The 20,324-nt window shown below is 38.1% G+C and overlaps 1 protein-coding gene across 1 annotated transcript in view; it reads left to right on the top strand.

The window, feature by feature from the left end:
• LOC126475073 (BAI1-associated protein 3) overlaps nucleotides 1–20,324 on the top strand; it is a 715,757-nt gene that overhangs the window by 455,153 nt on the left and 240,280 nt on the right. The window contains exons 10-12 of the mRNA XM_050102632.1: nucleotides 6,836–6,960; nucleotides 13,284–13,391; nucleotides 18,414–18,551. Of these exons, the coding sequence (XP_049958589.1) occupies nucleotides 6,836–6,960; nucleotides 13,284–13,391; nucleotides 18,414–18,551 (371 nt within the window). The remainder of the gene's footprint in view (nucleotides 1–6,835; nucleotides 6,961–13,283; nucleotides 13,392–18,413; nucleotides 18,552–20,324) is intronic.

The following is a 20,324-nucleotide window of genomic DNA, read 5'->3' as shown; positions in this document are numbered from 1 at the left end:
CGAGCATGTGTGTCAATTTTTACCTCTCTGTCTACATTATTCCATGGTTTATTGAGTTTTCAAATTTATACTGACTTTTTATCACCTGCTAAGTAGAAAACATACTGAATTTAGTTTTAGTGCTAATCTCACCACATAGTTTTTCCACTTGATCTTCTCATCAATGTGCATACGCAGGAATTTTTCACACTGTACTCTTTCAAGTTGTTTGCCCTCCATGGTTGGATTTAGGTCGTCATATTCACTTATTTTTCCATATTGCACATAATTAGTCTCTTTTAGCATTCAGTGTTAGCTTGTTTGCACTAAACCATTTTTGTATATCTTGTAGGACATGGTCCACAGTACTGTGCAATTACTGCTTCATATCACTCCCCAACTATTAAACTAGTATCATCAGCAAATAACATGATTCTAGCTTTTCTCTCTGACACCTGAATATCATTAATGTAAACGAGGAACAGCAAGGGGCCTAATACACTTCCTTGAGGTACTCCTACTGTGACCTCCCTTGGATCTGATCTTAGTTTAATTGTTTGGTTAATATTTGTTGCTGTAATTTCAACCATCTGCATCCTCTTTTCCAGATACGACTCAAGCCACTTTTTTACCGGTCCCTTGATACCTATAGCTTCAAGTTTTTCCAAAAGTATGCCATGGTCAACAGTGTCAAAGGCTTTTGACAGATCTAGATTTATCCCGACTACACTTTTTCCCTCTTCCAATTTACTGATTATTTCTTTTGAGTATTCCAGTACAGCTGTTTCTCCCAGCTTGAAGTCCATGCTGATTACTGTTTATCAGATTGTGGATATTAAGATAATGTGTGACTCTAAATTTCATTAGTATCTCTAAAACCTTAGGGAAAGTTGGGAGACATGAGACAGGTCTGTAGTTTTCTATTTCAAGCTTATCACCGTTTTTCAACAGGGGAACGACTTTAAAAATTATCAGTTTCTCTGCAAACACGCCCTCAGCCATTGACAAGTTTGCTATGTTTACCAATGGTTTCGCTATTTGATTAGCTGTTTTCTTTACTAGTACTATTGGCACCTCATCTACTCCAGCTGACATCTTGGACTTCAGACTTTTAATCACTTTTAAAACTTCCTTTTCGTTTGTTGGGACTGCCATCGAACTACTGGCTGCCTTAGGTGCCACCCTCTTAATCTGCTCCCCAAAATTCCTGCTTAATGTCTGGGGTATATTTAAAAGGTAATTATTTATATAATTAGGCATGGTATATTTATCTACCATTTTATTCTCCTCATCTTTTAGAGTAATTTCCTTATCTTTGGTAGGTACCCTGGTTTCTTTTCTCACAATTTCCCATGCTAATTTAGTTTTATTTCTGGACTGTTTTATTTCCATGTCATTACTTAGTAACTTTGCATTTGCAATTACTCTGCCATACATTTTCCTATACCTTTTTATGTATTCTACAAAATCAGTATCTGCACACTCCCTCAATTCTGAATTGAGTTTTTTCATGTTTTCACACGATTTCTTAATGCCAAGAGTCATCCAAGAACTTGACTTTATGTGTACAGTAGACTTGATTCTGGTCAGTTTCTTTGGAAAACACATCTCAAAGTTCATCATACAATTCAATGCAAATACGCTATATGCCTAATTGTACTTGTTTGTTTCATAACATCTAACCAATTTTCATTTTCTAAGATACTTATGAACTTATGACAGCTGTCCACAGAGAAGTTTCTTAACATAAATATTATTTACACCTTCATCTTCCATTGACTTTAAAGGCATTTCAATGGTGAGAGCATTGTGGTCAGACAATCCTAAATCTATGTTTGTTACCTCTATGTCAGTTGTTGACATATTCGAGAAAATGTTATCTATGAGACTATTTGAGGTGTTTGTTATTCTAGTTGAATTTTTTATGTGTGGTGACGTGTTGAAACTCCTTAATATGTCCAAAAATTGCCTTTTTTGTTGACTTTCAACTAGAAGATTAATACTGAAATCACCGCAAAGAATAATCACAGTTTATTTTGTAAAAAGTATTTAGCAACAATTCTAATTTGTCAAAAAAGACTTCTACTTTTTCCCATGGTGACCTATACACTGTTATGACTATGACTTTTTTCATCAGGCCATATAGCTGGACAGCACCCGCTTCAAAGAACTTTTCAATAGGCCTACTTAAGTTCTCTGCTTCACATCTCTTTTTAAATTCTAACTCTTGTCTAAGGTAAATACCGACTCCACCATCTTTTGCAATTTTCCTACTATAGTGATTTGCCAGTTTAAATGGATTAATATGAATACTACTAATTTCATGGTCCTTACGCCAGTGTTCAGTAATACACAGGACATCAGGTTGGGTGTTGCTTACTGCTATTTCGAGTGTACAGTATTTGTTCTTGAGGCACTGCACATTTAGACTCATAATCTTTAGAACAGGGGAGTGAGCACCGACGGTATTTCTTCTTTCGTTTAACACTGTTAACTTGGAGTTTTCATTAAGGCCGGATACCAAAAACCCTGCTGTACCACAAGTTTCTTGTTTCTGTTTCTTTTCCTACTTGAAATGGATGATGTTGATTAATTGTTTGTACTAGCTGTGGCAGCTGATGACATTTTAATATTAACTATAGCAGATGTTGTTGTTTTTGGTGCTTCAGCAAATGTTGCTCTTGTTAAGGTTTTCATTTCTTCTGCTTCTGCCCTCATTTGGAGTGGGATTTTAGGGAACTTTTCTATTGATATACGGCTTATTTCTTCTAGTATCTTTTCACCCATTATCTTTTTTCCATAATAGTTTCCGTGCCTCGTGAAATGGTTTCTCTCTGAGCTGTTTGCATCTACAAATGTTGCACACTTATAAGCACAGCAGATCTTCCTAAATTTATTATTTGTTGACGTTATTTCTTTGTTTACACATGATTCCTCGATTAGATCATGTCAGTGTGGCATACTTACAACGAGAACCTTTAAATTTAGATCTGACAGCATTTTTAGAGTTCTTTAAGTGCCCTTGTCGCTAGTTGGCTTTCATTTTTGTATATGTCATTTGCTCCACCAATTAGCACACAGAATATTCCAGTCTTAACTAAGTTTTTACAATTATTTACTATTTCATTAAGGGGAGCGCCAGGTTTGACAATGCCTGTTAATCTAAATTGGGACTGCCGATCATTTATTATTTGTGCCACACACTTTGCATGACTATCACCGAATACACAGACTTGATATTTATTGTTCTGCAAGTGCCCTCGTTCTGTTGGCTTTATAGTAAACTTTGAAGAAACATTTCTCTCGTTAGAACACACAGATGATCTAGATTCACTTTCACTTGTCTTATTTTTTGAGTTCACACTTCGTCCTGTCGCGTCTTTATCAGCCGTTTTTCGTTGCACTCTATTTACTGACGATTTCATACCGTCATAAAGATTTAGTTCACTACGAGCAGAAGTTTTGTTTGAAACGAAAATTGCCGATATGTTTTCATTAGGCCTACACTCGTTTTTTTAAATCGCCGCCTTTCCATTGGTTTATCAGTTCCTCTAACTTATTTACGTAACGATTTGCGAGCACAAGGTCTTGCTGAAGCAATGCAGTAACACTTTCTTCTATGCAGTTATCGTATCTTGACAAAGCTACCGTTAATAGATCGCAGCATTCCATACCACAGTCACATTTCGCGCCACATTCTTCCGTTCCCGCGAAACACTTTGCATGAATCCATTTTTGCGACACTGCACATAACGTGACACCTTTCGCGATGTAGTTATTGCACTTTATACAATTTATACTCGATATGTAGCTGTTTTCCGTAGAACTGTTGTTTTCCGTTCAACTGTTTATACACACTTCTATACGCGACGCCATCTTTAGGACAAACCCGCATTGACCAGGTAGAAAAAAGTGTTTCCAGAGGACATAGTGAATATTGTAAAAGGTTTTAAACATTCTGTTATCACAGATTTATGTGGCATGTCATGTACTGTTCTGAAGGTTAATGTATCTGATATTGCTGAACCTTTGGCTGCTATCATTAACCAGTGCCTGGAGGTTGGTGTTTTTCCAAACTTCTTAAACCTGGGAAAGACAGTACCAGTGTATAAAAAATGTGATCCTAACAGTCCATCCAGCTATGGACCAATTTCTGTAATGCCTATACTAGCGGAAGTGCTTGAAACTATAGTGAAGAAGCAACTGTTGTGTTGTTGCAAAGACATCAACGACTTCTTGGAAAACCAACGTGAATTTAGAAGAGGAAAATCTACATTTACTGCCATGCTTGATAATAACGAAAATACTGTAAGCATTTCAAGAATAGAAATGCATGAGTTTAATTCTTTGTGATCTATGCAAGGCATTCAATTGTCTCCTACTCCTCAACGGTGATTCGGTGTAGATCCCTCAGAGTGGTTGGTGGGTCATGCCGTCCATAAGCAGCCCTTTTCAACTTATCCCAGGCATATTCAATAGGGTTCATGTCTGGAGAACATGCTGGCCACTCTAGTAAAACGATGTCATTATCCTGCAAAGGAAGTCATTCACAAGATGTGAACAAAGGGGGCACGAATTGTCGTCCATGAAGATGAACACCTTGACAATATGCTTCTGATATGGTAGCACTATAGGTCGGAGGATGGTATTCACGTATCATACAGCCATTACGGTGCCTTCCATGACCACCAGCAGTGTACACTGCTGCCACATAATGGCACCCCAAAACACCAGGGAACCTCCATCTTGCTGCAGTCGCAGGACTGTGTGTCTAAGGCGTTCAGCCTAACTGGGTTGCCTCCAAACACACCTCCAATAATTGTCTGATTGAAGGCATATGCGACACTCATTGGTGAAGAGCACGTGATGCCAATCCTGAGCGGTCCATTCGGCATGTTGTTGGGCCCATCTGTACTGCACTGCATGGTGTTGTGGTTGCAAAGATGGACCTCGCCATGGATGTTGGGAGTGAAGTTGCACATCATGCAGCCTATTGTGTGCAGTTTGAGTCATAACACCGACATCCTTGGCTGCACGAAAAGCATTATTTCACATAGTGGCGTTGCTGTCAGGATTCCTCCAAGCCATAATCCATAGGCAGTGGTCATCCACTGCAGTGGCAGCTCTTGGGCAGTATGAGCGAGGCATGTCATCGACAGTTCCTGTCTCTCTGTACCTCCTCCATGTCTGAATAACATCACTTTCATTCACTCCGAGATGCCTAGACACTTCTCTTGTTGAGAGCCCTTCCTGTCACAAAGTAACAATGTGGACATGATCAAACTGTGGTATTGACCATCTAGGAATAGTTGAACTACAGACAACATTAGCCGTGTATCTCCTTCCTGGTTGAATGACAGGAACTGATCGGCTGTCGGACCCACTCCTTGTAATAGGTGATGCTCATGCATGGTTATTTACATCTTTGGGTGGGCTCAGTGACATCTCTGAACAGTCAAAGGGACTGTGTCTGTGATACGATATCCACAGTCAACATCTATCTCCAGGAGTGCTGGGAACTGGGGTGATGTAAAACTTTTTTTTGTGTGTGTAGTAATAGTATGCATGCTTATGCTAATTTGTTCTTGTATTGTAATGGTTGTGTAATCTTAATCTTGTAACTCTAATGCAGTCTATCCACGTGAACTATGTAGTTATGGTAATTGCTACTGCCATGCTTTGTTGCATATTTTCAAGGTTGGTTTTACACATGATGAATGTTGTGACATCTGCATATAGTACTGCATCAAGTGCTGTAACTGTGTGTAAATCATTTATATAAATAATGAAAATTAAAAGTCCAAGAACAGATGCTTAATGTACATCCATTACAACTGGAAAACATTCTGATGTTTTATTATTTACCTTAACTAACTATTTTCTGTTGTCCAAGTAAGACAGCATTAAGCATAGAGCAATCCCTCTCAGCTCATAGTGATAGAGTTATTTATGAGAATATTGTGGGAGACCATATCAAAAGCTTTCTTCAGATCCAACAGTGTTGCACAGATAATATTTTCATTTTCAGAGTAGCTGTATATTTTTGATACTATGCTCCCAATTGGTTTGGCTCTAGAAAGGCTGGATCTGAAAACATGCTGTAAGAAGCTAACTATGTCATTAGATTCAAGATACTGACTCATCTGTTTATGCATGCAATATTCTATTATTTTTGAGATGATGGGTATAAGTGATACAGGTTAGTAGTTATCTGGAGACTCATTTCTTACATACTGGTTTAGCTACAGGTATTTTCAAACACTCTGGATCAATACCTTCATTCAAGATTTGATTGATTATTTTAGTTAATGGCATTACAGTTTTATTTCTGACGACATATTTAATTACATAATCTGAGAGGCCATAATAATTCCCTGCTCGAGAATTACTGAGCTTAGCTATTGATTCATTGATCATCTTCTCCATTACGTGAGTCCAGCAAAAGCTGTTGTCCGCTTACTGTTCATTTTTGCCAGCAGTGCCTTTGCTTTACTTACATCCTCCATGATACTATCATGTGAATGAAGCCTGTCAAAATGTTTACTTAGATGGAATTGGTGCCTGGTATACTTTAATATCACAGTTTATTTCTGTTTCAATAATTTCCAGTGCAACTTTGTGTTTATTCACTGAATTCATTATATACATATCATTTGCTTTGCACTGTGCTGCATTGATTTCAGGCCTGTAAATCTTTTCCAATGTTCCCTGCATTCTCCATACTTCCGAGAAAACTCAGTCAGAAGTCGTGAACAAACAATAGGCCTGTTTTTCCATTTTCCTCGAAATTCAGTTGTTACTTGTAAGTATACATGGTTTGGGTGTGAAAGCAATGTTTCTTGTCTGATTGTTTCAGGAGGAGAGTCTGGCGGAATCATTCAACATGTTCCTTGAGTTCTCCTTGCAGATGTTGAGAAAGCATCGTCAGTATTTTCCCCCACACAACAGAGCAGCCATGTCAAGGCTTGATTATCTGCTTAGGTAATACAATTAGTATTGTGTAGGCTCTACTCATTGTTGCCCGTTAATACAAGCAGCAGCTGTTGGTATTTATAAGTGTAATCTATGATAGAACACAACGTATATGTGAAAAATGTGCTGGATGAACTACTGATTCCTAATATACTGCTAATGATTATCTTCTACAGTTGTATGTAATTTCTAGGTTTCAGTTATTGCCTAATGAAAACTGTTTGGTTCTTAGTTGATGCATAGTGAATTAATTAAAAAGAAAATACTACTGTACTAGAAATGTATGTATTATTCAGTTTCATATTCAACACAACATTACAAAATAGTGCCATAATACTGATATTTATGGAAGTCCATTTTAAACTTCATTGAAGGAATCTCATTTACAAATGTTGTGCAACATTTATGCTTTCAAACAATGTCTCCATCTGTAACAGGTCCATAGAGCCTCCTAGTCACCCTCAACCTATAGAAGGGGAACAGTAATTAAGACACTGGACTCACAATTGGAGAGATTTGGATTCAATTTCCCACCCTTCCATCTAGATTTAAGTATTTCTATGATTCTCCAAAATCATTAGAGGTAAACACCAGGATGGTTCACCCGAAAAGGATGCAACAGAAGCCTTTCCACAATCTGAGATTACTTATCTAATGACTTAATGATCAGTGGGATGCTAAACCCTGATTGTTCTTTCTTTCATCATGACTTATGAAAGTGTCAAATTTCTTTCTACCCTCCTTTCTTGCTGTCCTTGTTTTCAAATGTTAGATTATATACCAGGAAATGACAGTGCTGTAGATTATTATCATTGTTCTGTATGAGTGGACTCAAAATCTGAAGGTTTTTCAAAGACTGAAAAACGTCTCTCTCTTGCTTGTATTTTTTCCCTTTAAATCAGAGTAATATCACTGTATATAATTAATGAAGCTGCCAGTTATGTGAACCTCTCAACATATTCATACCATGTATTCATTCTTACTTACTGTGATCTGTAGACCCACTTTTGTAGTCTGCTGTATGATGCCTTTTACCATTTAGACTCTCTTTGACTTTTATCATCACCATCATGTCATCTATATAGGCCTCTCACTTCATTCACTTCTACACTATGCTGTTGTTTTTAATCCATTCTAACACTCTATTAAGTAAAAGTAGAATATTGCATCATTCTCTTCCAGCTCACATTTCAGCCAAAACCACTCAGATTCCTTTCCATTATACTGAACTGCATCCATCATTCCTTTTGTGCACATTCTTGTTAGATTTAGAATCTTTTTGAATATATTACATTATCTCATGGTAAAGTAATCTGCTAAGCTTTGTAATATTTTGTCTTTTCTGACCATTTCTGTACCATTCCCACCCACAATGAAAACGGTTTTCATCCGAGCGCCATTCTGAGTTTTTGATTGATTACATTGGTTATAGTGCTCTGCCATTATGATGATCCAAGATCACTAATCTCATTACCTATGTATTATTGTCTCCCTTGTGACTTAAGTTGCTTCTTTGTTTTGTTAGCTATCACTTTCCTTTCAGCTTCTTTTCTGTCCTGATACGTGCCTCTACTGGTTTCAGTACCACATCCCTTGGTGCCATGTACTCCCTACATCACCGGTCACAGCTAAATTACCAAACTTATATGTAGTTGGTATTCAGGCTTATTTCACTGTCTTCAGTTTATCACCATTAATACCAAAAATTCTTAATGTTCTTATTCTCAAATGGAGCTTTCAGTTTAATATCCGTGTCCAAAATCGGGGAATTGTCTGTGTTGCAGTCTGCTTCATGATGTCTTCCACATGTTATCAAAAACTATTGGTAATGTGTGTGGGACGTGTTTGCTTGATTTTATTCTCATCTAGTGAGGTCTGTGTTGCCTGATAAATCCACTTACAAAGTGATATGAATTATGTGATTCACAAATCTCCCTTACTATGCTAATGAGCTACATTGTTCTATTGAGCTTGTTAAAGCCTGCTCGATATTATATATGTCATGAAATTACTCCCAGCTGATTTTTTTCCACTCTACTCCATCAGTAGTATAACAAATATGAACTATGTTTTATGTGCTTTGTTAAGAAACATCAAACATCCTTGTGTGATATTCACTAAGGAATACAGCTTGTTGTCCTCAGCACTTCTTTCTATATTTCTCATAAAATTTAATAGTTATTTTTATAGGTGCAAAAGCCACAAAAAGTCTTAGGTAATTAATTTTATAGCTGATAAACTTTGCTTTCTTGTTTCAAATGTAGTTAGTTTATGTAGATGTGATGTACAGACTATATCTGCACCACTAGAAGTAAATTTTTTTCTCTATTAATTGGTAAAGCAGCATAAAGAATGTCTGCAGATAGTGAGCTGCATCACAGAATTCAGCTTTATGATAATGCAGGCTTTGTGTCACCTATGTGATGGTGTCTCTTTCAGGTAAAACTAGTTTCCAAAAATCTCAAAAAGTTCTTGACCAGTTTATTTCCAATTTTCACACAATAACCATTTGGATGGCCATGAGCTATATGTTCTTAATATATAATTATGTGTTACACTTTTTATGTCATTTCTAAGAAAACTATACATACCAGTATAACAAATAAAGAGGAAACATTGTCAGCAAATATATCTAAAAGTTCTTGACCTATTTACTTCAAATTTTTTTGCAATACACCAATAAACATTCAGAGGTATATAGGCTGTATCTTTCTTTAAAACAATAGTCTATAGGTTTTCTGTTAAAACTGTCTGTGAGGAAGAAAGTGCTGTGCAGTGCTGTGAAAATGTGCAATTTTGTTTTCTTTCCTACTGTTGGTATTAACAGAAAAACTGTGTGTTAGGAAAGTTGTATTCATTCTCATTTACTTATGATTAGAATAATACTATGTATCCAGCATTTGCAGATTAAAAGTGTGCAAAATAGTGTCATTAAAACCACTGTCCTCACAGATCCAGCAACTGGAGAGGTCACTCTCATACTTTGTATATCAATGATAACAACTGATTTACCCATTCCCTTTAAGCAAATCAAGATTTTGTTTGCAGTAATGATAAAGAAGGCTCAAGGTCAGACATTCAAATACACTGGAATTGATTTACAGTGTGAGTGTTTTTAATGTGGTTATTTTCTCTAAATTTTACCATACAGGATCACTAAAACTGAAACTATACTCTATACTTTTGGAACATAGACTATACAAACAACAATTGTATACACAGTAGTATATATGTAATATTATATATGTGCTGTGAAAATATGCTGTTTCGTTTCCTTCCTAGACAAATTTTTCACATGGACATGCCCTTTCATGAACTGGTAGTTCAAAAAGGCAGTTCAAACTCTTACCAACAGTATCCCAAAAATGGAAATGTATACACTTAAATTTTGTAATTGTATTGTGTGAAAAACATTTAAAAAAACATATAACATTCATTCATATTCTATACTTCCAAGTTCCATATCTTCAAAACAGGCAAAATTTCAATGAGGAGACAAAATTTCCATCCTCACACATTTCCCAAGGAGACCTGATTGGGACATATACCCAGTTCACACACCTGTTTTGCAATTTGAAGCATTGCTAGATTGGCTAGTTTTTCAATAAGTTTAACACTTAAGAACTAGAAGTCTGCATAAATTCATCTTTTGTTGTGTGCATGTGCTCTCCTGAGGGAGCACCACATGCATTTTACATGAAAGTCCTGGCCACTGGTGAGGGAGGCATTGATAGGGGACAAGATATTTCGTCAAGAATTACCAATTCATAACATTTGCTGTACATGTGTCATAGGGAATTTCTGATAACGCAGCATCCCATGTAGAGATTACATGGAAAATACTCTCTCAGTTGACTAGTTTACAATTTATGCATATTTTCACTAATTCTAGAGTTCTAAAATCCAATAAAATGACATAACACCTTTGTTTGTTCAAAGTTTAAATCTGTCTTATTTTGAGTTTGTCTTCTGCTGCTGCAGCTCTACATAATGCTGTGTGGGGTACAACACTGGATTTAGCTGATGTATTGATTACCACTATTACACACGTACAGTAAACACAGGGCACACCCTCTAATTTCATGACACATTTGTAATTTTACCTTGCATTTTAATTGAATCAACTGTGGGTTCTTGGTGAAACATTGTAAATTAACTAAACAAACATTGTTTTTTTAGCCTTGTTTCACAATTTATTATCAATGTTATTGCACAACCTAGATTTCAGATTGGAAGCCCATTTTCAAGTACATTACTGATTCACAAAGATGATAATACATAGATAAACATGATGACAAGGCAAAGATAATCTCAGCTTCTTAGTATTGATCCATAGCTTAATGTACACTTACATCAATGACTATTTTTTAACAAATTGCATACATTATTACACATTCACCAATTATACTACAATGACCAGACTAAAGTTATGCATCAGCTAAAATATTTTTAACTACGATGGACTGGGGTCCAAAGTATTGCTTCTATCCTGGGGTTGTGATCTCATCTAAAAGAGTGAAACAAGGTCCTTTTTAGTTGATGCCACTTCAGCAACTTGCGAGTCAATGATGACGAAAATGATGATAAAGTGATCTTAAACATCACAGTTGTTTTTCCAATCTACTGTCCTTGCCTATCACATTTATTTTAAAATATAAGGGAATGACAGACATAGGCTGCAAGGAGGCACTGATCTACGTCAATGGGGTAAGTTGAAAATTTGTGCCAAAATGGGATTCAAACTGGGTCACGTGCATACTTGGTAGGCGTTCTGACCACTAAGCCATCCAGACACAGTGGTCATTGCAACTGCATGGACTACCCTAGCATGCCTCCCATCAGACCCAAATTCTCAACCTACCCACACATCACTAATATCATGCCCCTTGCCCATTATTCTTATTATTTGCAGCATTTCGCTGATTACCCTAAGAGTTCAAATCTAGTGTGCATGTTAAAGAATATAAGAGTTTTTGTAATGTAGATAAACATGGTAAAGGAGGAATACCAGAGATCTTAAACAGAGCTTTATATGTGTCTCTGGATTTGCAACCAAACATGACTTTTTGTGAGATCTTGTATCACTGAATGATGGAGTTACAGCAATCTCTATTATTTGTAACTTTTTTTAAAAAATAGTCTTGATCACAGTAGAACATAAAATTACAATTTTCTGATAACCAGTTTTAGTTGATTGATAACCATCTTTAGATAAACTTACAAAAGATGAAGAGGCTCCATTATCCCATTAGCAGACTTTTAGTGCAACTGAAAATGAAAATTCACTCTGTTGCTGAAATATTGTTAACATGTGACACAAAAGACTGATTGTTCATTTCAAAACTCTGCAACTAAGCTGTTGTAATCTTCAGTCCAAAGATGAGTTTGATTCTGCTTTTGTGGGCTAATCTATCCTTTGTAGCTTCTTCATCTCTGCATAATTGCTGCTACCTACATCTATTTGAGACACTTATGCCTCCCCCTCCCCCTCCTCCCCTGCCTCTCCCCTTTACTAGGTTAACTTTTGCGTGAACACAGATATGCAGCTCAAAATCATATTAATTGATTCTGCAGCAAAGAGTAAAGCTTGAACCATTTTATATTACATGTGCCCTATTGTTGTGGCTCCATTCCAGACTACACTGCAGAGCATTGCAAAAAATTAAAGGTATTAGCAACCTGAAGGTTGGTTTGAACACCACAGTGTTTTATTTGGCATGGTCCTATAGCAGAAAATATGCTGTGGCCGTCCTATGACCTTTGAACTTAGTTGCCCAGCCTGTTATGGGAGGGATCAACAGTTATGTGAACTCTGTACCACAGTACATCTTGGCATTTTTCACATTTCAAGACATGGAAGAAGTGATAAGTAACAGAGGAAAATCCAAGGATTAACCAGAGATTGAATGCGAGTTCTTTAGATCCATAGTCTGACATGTAACCACTTTCTTCTTTTTTTAAAATTTTTTTGTATGTGATTTTTATTTATTTCAACTCCCTTGTTGCCCCCCCCCCCCCCCCCCACATTGCCCTCACTATGTTCATAATCTTGTACTAATTGATCAGATACCGTGTAGTTATGATGTTCAAAGGAATATTAAATCAAGAGAATATTTTTTATCTGGACTCAAAAAAAGAACCCTCAACCAACAGTCAGATGTTCTACTTTCTAAGTCTCTCATGTCTTATTAGTTTTTTGTTTATACAGATGTAAAATTGTACTTCATTCTTTACTTTTAATTTTGTATTTCATATCAGTTTTATTTATAAGAAAATTGTAACTAAGTTAATGACCTTCTACATAAACATAATATATCATTTCTTTTGAACAGGTGTCTTGGTCTTTTGGCAAATATGAAAGCATTCTGGAAATGTTGCCCCTTCAACAAAGAAATTAGAGGCGAGATTATTACAGCTCTTAAGAAAGGAACACTTGAATGGTAAGATTTTAATTCATTCATTACTTTGTTAGTGTATGTAACATTCTTTTTCATAGCAGTTTAGAAGGTAAAAAATGAATAATTATTTTTGAAAAATACATTGTACCTACACAAAGATTTCTATATATATATGTATTCTTCCATCTGTGAAGTATCCTAGGCCAAGTGAGTACAAAGGTAATGGTTGATATGCATGCGTTACAGTAACAACTGATTGTTTATTAACCATGAGCTAACTCAGTGCGGTATAGCTTTAGAGGATGAAGATTCACACATGAGTACAACTGAAATGTCATTCTGTGACAATATGTAGTGAGTGCCCACTATGACAATGTCCACCATCATCAGTAGTAGTGATGAGCAGGGAGGTGCCATGGAGGCAGAGCAACATGCTCCCATAAGGCCGTGATCTCATGGGCTGTCGAGGAGCAGGTCCAGTGAAGCAGAGCCTTCCGAAGTGGCTCACAGGAGTTCAGTGGCTATGATCCAGGCAATGGTGAAGAAGTACCTGTCATAGCGAATGATGGGCATGCAGTGGCTGTGATCCAGCTGAAGACAAAGTGGGGTCTTCTGGAACAGCTGACAGGCATACAGTGGCTGTAATCTTGCCAAAGGCATGAGACAGCACTATGGGATGGGTAGCAGAAGCAACAGGCATTTTGATTCAAAGCATAGTCCAGAGCTGAACTGGCCATTGAGGGCTGAGTGGCAACCTAAGTAGCTGTCAGCAGAGAAATAAAAGCATGGTGTCACATGGACGTGTGACTGTGCAGATGTAAGGAGCTGCCTGTGACTACAGCACTGTTTACCATGGCTTGTGCACAACGTATCAGCACGGTTTGCGCTGCCAGGCATTCTGACAGCTGCAGGAGGCTTGTCAGTCAACAGCTCGGTAACTCTTCTGTTGACAAACAACCTCCCAAGGTAATGCAGGGCCGTGTCTGTCCTGCAAAGCATATCTGTGAGTGTGCTGGACAAATATGCAGAGGCTCAGCTCTGCAATACACTACACTCCCCCCCCCCCCCCCCCCCTAAGGGAGGTAGTGCAACCATCTCAAGGCACATAGCACTCAGTGGAGGAGGCACCGCACAACCACCAGAACGGATTGAAACAAGACAATAGAGCAATATTTTAATGAACATAAAAAAACTGACCCCAACAAAAAAAGCACACTGTTTCCAAGCAGGGTAATGACAACTGGCCACCTTTGACAGTGACAGTGAAGGCTTGTGTAGAGGCAGGGCTTGCAGCAAAGAGTCTGAGAAGGTGCAACCCGGGCCTGGAAGAACACACAATGAAACTGGCATTACCAGCAGGGGTGGCTGGTTAGGTACAGGGACAGCCACATAGGAGGTGGTGGTGTTGCTGACTTCTGGGAACAGCTTTGAGAGGGGCTGGCCATGACTGGGCACACCTGCGACAACAGTGACAGTGCTGATAATGGCTGGGGATGGCATTGTGAGCACCAGCTGTGATAGGGCTGGCGATGACTGGAAGGTTGAGCATGACATGGCCAGAGAGAGAGAGAGAGAGAGAGAGAGAGAGAGAGAGAGAGAGAGAGAGAGAGCAGACAGGACAGGCTGTCAAATACTGTACTGATGATGAAAGGGCCAACAGCGAATATGTTGGAGTTTGATGTTGTCATGTACATGGGCTGCACCGGTACCAGATGGATATCTGGTGTAGAATTCTGTGAACAGGAATAGAGTGCTACACAGCATTAGAATATAGTAAACAAGTGTGACAGCAGGAGGCCCAGCTTGCTACACACATAACTCCTGGATGCTCTGTCTGAATGCTGTGGCAAAAAAACCGGAGAACCTGCGTGAATGATGCTCTGCAGCAGGTCCTAAGTTGCCCAACCCCTGAATGGAAGGGCTGGAGGCAATGATGAACTGTCAAATTCCTGAATGGGTAAGCTGGAGGCAACAATAGTTCCAGTGATTGAGAATGCACTGCAAGGGAACTAGGACCCAAACAAACACAAAAACTTGAGGAATTCACTGACCAATGACAGCAAGTAAGAGAATGTGCATTGGAAAACCACATGAAAAGACTGACCAGACTACGCAGGAGAGATAACATTGTCAAGAACTTGCATCTGCTGAGAAATTTGTACACTGATTGCAAAGGAACACCTATCAGAACCGAAACAGCCAAACAGCTGAACACAGGTATTGAATCCAAGAATTGGACAGTCCATGTCTGGTACACAGTTGGACATACTTCCGTTTTCAGAGGATTCAAATACAGATTGGCACAATACAATAACATGACTACACTGATGAATGAACACATAAGCAAAATCACACAATTGAAGAATCCTGCTACAGTAAAAATTAATGAAGACACACCAAGAAACACAGAAACACATTTGAAGTGGCTTTGTCATCCTTGTTGTGCCATGATGTCACCATCTATGGGGAAGAAGCCAGCTATGGCTGCACAGTCAGATTGGAATGTGACAAGGCATGGCAGCATTGTGCTTGCCATGGCAGAGGGAGCATAGCCAGGTGACAGACGAGACCAGGATCTGGTGCTGCAGACAACAAACCAAGAGCATTAGCTGGAGTGGATGAATCTTGAGCAGAGACTACACTTAGAATCCACACTAATTATGAGTGTCACACGTATCACAATACCATTCTACTCATCACCAGTAGATGTTAATATGGGCAATGAAAGAAGTCACCAGTTCAAATATCCTTGGTAGAATGGTGTACTAAGGTATTGATTAATATGCACAGTTTAGGATAACGACTGTTTGTTTGTTAACCATAATATAACTCAGCACTGCTTTAAAGGATGAAGGTTCACACATTAGTACAACTGAAATGACCTTCTACATAGCAAGTGCCCACTACGACAAAGTCCACAATCATTGGTAGTGGCGATGAGCAGGGAGGTGCTGAGGAGGCATACAGACATGGTCCCATGATGCAGTGATGAGGAAGAGGTCCAGTGAAGTGGAGCCTTCCAGAGCAGCTCACAGGCATTCAGTGGCCCTGACAGTGGAGGCACTGTTGGATGGGCAGCAGCTGTGGTAGTCTTGAGGGCAGCTGGTGGTCAGTCAGGAGTCCACAGCTGAACTGATCAAGGGGCTCAACAGTGATGTAAGTACTAGTAAGCAGAGGAATGCAGGAGCAGTATCACATGGACATGTGAACACGTGGACACAAGTTGGTGCGTGATCCTGCAGTGCTGTTTGCTGTGATTTGTGAACCACATATTGGCACAGCTTGTGCCCACATATGCTATGGCAGTTTTATGAAGCTTGGCAGCCAACAGCTCAGTGACTCTTCTGGTGACAGAGAACCTCCCAAGGTAAGGCAGGGTCCATGCCTGGCCTGCAATGCATATCTGTGAATGTGGGAGACAAATATGCAGGGGTCAGTGAACTGATACCAAATTGTTAACAGTTACATCTACAGAAATGAGAGTAAAACATTTTACTAAAAACAGTATTCTCAGTGTGTGATGAATAAAATGTCCTTACAGCTTAACTGTATTTATTTTAACCTGGGCTTTTTGAAGTTTTTGAATGTGTCAGTTTCATGAACTGTTGACCACTGACTTATTGTATTAAAGTTAGACTGCAACAGTAATCAAATTTCATACACTGAAACAATTTATTGACAAAGAAGACAGGTTATCACTCACCTGCTGATGTAATATTTGAATTAGTTGCAACTTGGCACACACAAAGATCACATGCTCATCTGTAGCTGTAGCTATCAAAATTTTAGATGTACCAAGTCACCATCCAGATTTAGGTTTTCTGTTCTTTTCTCAAACTGTGTAAAGTGATTAAAACAATTGCCATGATGGTTCCTTAAAAAATGATGGCCATTTTTCCTTCCTAACCTGATCATATATTCCTCCTAAAATGCCCTCACTAGCTTCCTTTCAGCTTTAACGCATGTACATGCAATGCATATGCATGTGTGTGCTTGCTCCTCCCTCCCCCCCCCCCCCCCTCTCCCCATTTATCTTGGTCCACAGTACAAAAAAAGAGTGAGAACACATGCAAATAGGTACCCATCTTCCTAATTATCTCCATGGTGATCATAAGAAATGCATGTTTTCATTCTGTTCATTTATTGATTCACTCATTTTGTTCTGTAAATCCCACCTTCAGGGATGTAGAATAAGTCCAGTTATACTTTAACAGAAAGAAGCTGCTATTGTACACTACTTCCATCAAGTGTACAAACAACCAATTACAATCATTTTATAATTTGTTTAAAGTAACTTTGTGATTGATATTTGGGTGGTAAGGTCTAGCTGCCAGCCAACTACAACTCTTTCTTGAAAACCATATGCTTGCTGTGTTGTTGGTTTTGTAGGTACATGCAGAGCCTTGTGAAACATGGCTGGCTGCTCTTTAATACACATTTTCCTTGCCAATGCAACTACAAAGTAATTTTATTTGAGCTATAATTTGTTTCCATTTTTAATTTATTATAAATCAGGATTTGATGTGTATGAGTATAAACACACCTACTTTAAGAAATTGCCAATGCTCTTTCTCTCACCCTACTCAGTTGTTGTTTATATTATAGTTTCACCAGTTTCTACTCAAATGCAAATAGTAGCTATTCTGAAAAGAATGTCATCTTGACATACAGTCACTCACATGATGATGTAACATATGAATTAGTTGCACTGTGGCACACAAAAAAAGACCAGATACACACACATGTGTGTTCCCCCCACTCCAACCCATCTTGGTCCACAATACGTGAAAATGCTCCATACTGATGCCTGTTTCCAGCAATTTTCAGTTATAAATAATAGTGATATCAGTTTGAAGAACAAAAATATAGTAACCTAGCAGTTTTTGCAAGAATGTGTACCTGCTTTAATATATGACAAGCTGTAGTATATATTTTAGGTGATTATATACTCTATTTTATATTTTACTTAACAACATAGTATAGTTTTTAGCAGAGTATCAGAACAAAAACATTTTAAACATATTGCTTGTTCTTGACAAGTGTCTTATCTTAAACATTTTACAGGTATGAAGAAATTCATACATACCATAAACCAAGTTCAAGGAATCAAGATGTTGTTATACACAGTTTGATCCATCTCATTACATTGTTAATTGTTGATCTTCAAAAAGGATTAGATTTCTACAACAGTTTATTTGAAAGGTGAGATACCGTACTTTCAAATTATGTTAATTTGTCATACCAATGTTTGAATGAAATCACCTGAAAGACGTAGAAGTAATTAATGAGGTTATAATGCTTCATAAAGTCTTACAAATGTTACAGACACAAGCAGACATATTTAAAGACAAAGAGTTTGGGCAGATAAATATGTCTGCTTGTGTCTGTATATGTGTGGATGGATATGTGTGTGTGTGCGAGTGTATACCCGTCCTTTTTTCCCCCTAAGGTAAGTCTTTCCACTCCCGGGATTGGAATGACTCCTTACCCTCTCCCTTAAAACCCACTTCCTTTCGTCTTTCCCTCTCCTTCCCTCTTTCCTGATGAGGCAACAGTTTGTTGCGAAAGCTTGAATTTTGTGTGTATGTATGTGTCTGTTTGTGTTTCTATCGACCTGCCAGCACTTTCATTTGGTAAGTCACTACATCTTTGTTTTTAAATATATTTTTCCCGCGTGGAATGTTTCCCTCTGTTATATTCATATCATTAATTTGAACCTAAAAACATTTCAGTTTGATATGCTTTCTTAGTCTTCTAAAGAGTGCAGCAGAGGAATTCTAAAGAGTGCAGCAAAGGAAACATATGTTTTTTAAACTGCTAGTACTCAGTGGGGAGTGAGGACATTGACCTTGGACAACCTCGACATATGTTTCAGACAATGCAGTTTCAGTCGCTGCTATGATGGAATGTAGAACATGGTGTTTTTATAGTCATGCAGGTTTTTAGGAACAGTGATTCAGTGAACATGGTTCAATATCTTTTCCTTCAGAGTTATGATACTGAATGCCAAGGTGCAGTCCCATATTGAAACACCTTGCTGTGATTGGTTGACGTTTAAAGGAGTACTGGCTCTATGGCTGCAGGGTGGAGAGTGGGAGGGGGATGGGGGGAGTTATCCACTAGGTGACAGGAAGTAGCACTGGATATGTCTTGTCATTAGCCTCATTGCATTTTACATTATAATCTAAAATTTCACTCATATAAAATAATGATCATCCAGCAGCTAAATGAAAGGGATTTTGTGAAACACAAAAATTTTTGTGACGTAGTAGATATTATTCTTAGGGAAGATGTAGATGTTTTAATGATGAAGTTGAGAAAATGAACAGCAGTCAGTTGCTAATAACATGTTTATTGCATCAAGATTTTAACCGCTATGTGGCTATGATCACTACTGTGAGAACTCAGTGTTCACACCAAGTATGAACTGAAATAGTGATGTGGATAGTCTAGTAGGAGCTATTTGTGTAGACAAGTGATAATGATGATTTGACTTACATCTTACCACATTGGTGGTAGTCACACAGTGGTTGGAATTTAGATATGCAGTAAACAGGTTATTAGTGACTGATTGCCATACATACATATGTTTTCTCAACATTAAATAAACATAGTTGCTGAGCACACCCACTCCATATGGAATCGAATTTGATAAATGTCTTAATAATGATGAGTGACAGAGCCCATTTCCTTCTGGATGGCCATATTAATGTAAAGAACTGTCAGTACTGGGCTTCAGAGAACCCATGTGAACCACTCTGGAAACCTCTCAAAAAAAAAAAATTTGGTGTGGTGTTTCAAGACAGTGATTGCTGAACCTTACTTTCTTGACTCAAGGGAAACCGCTTTTACTGCTATATCAGCATGCTACCTCAAAATTTTAAACAGCTTCCTGCTTCCAGAACTGGAAAGTCATCAGGTGAACATGTGAGAAATGTGGTTCCAGCAGGATGGTGCCTCAGCTCAAATGGAAAG

This window comes from Schistocerca serialis, chromosome 4, assembly GCF_023864345.2.
Source record: "Schistocerca serialis cubense isolate TAMUIC-IGC-003099 chromosome 4, iqSchSeri2.2, whole genome shotgun sequence".
NCBI classification, from domain to species: Eukaryota; Metazoa; Arthropoda; class Insecta; order Orthoptera; family Acrididae; genus Schistocerca; species Schistocerca serialis.
Note: the sequence above shows the minus strand (reverse complement) of the source record. Positions and strands in the feature narration are given on the sequence as shown.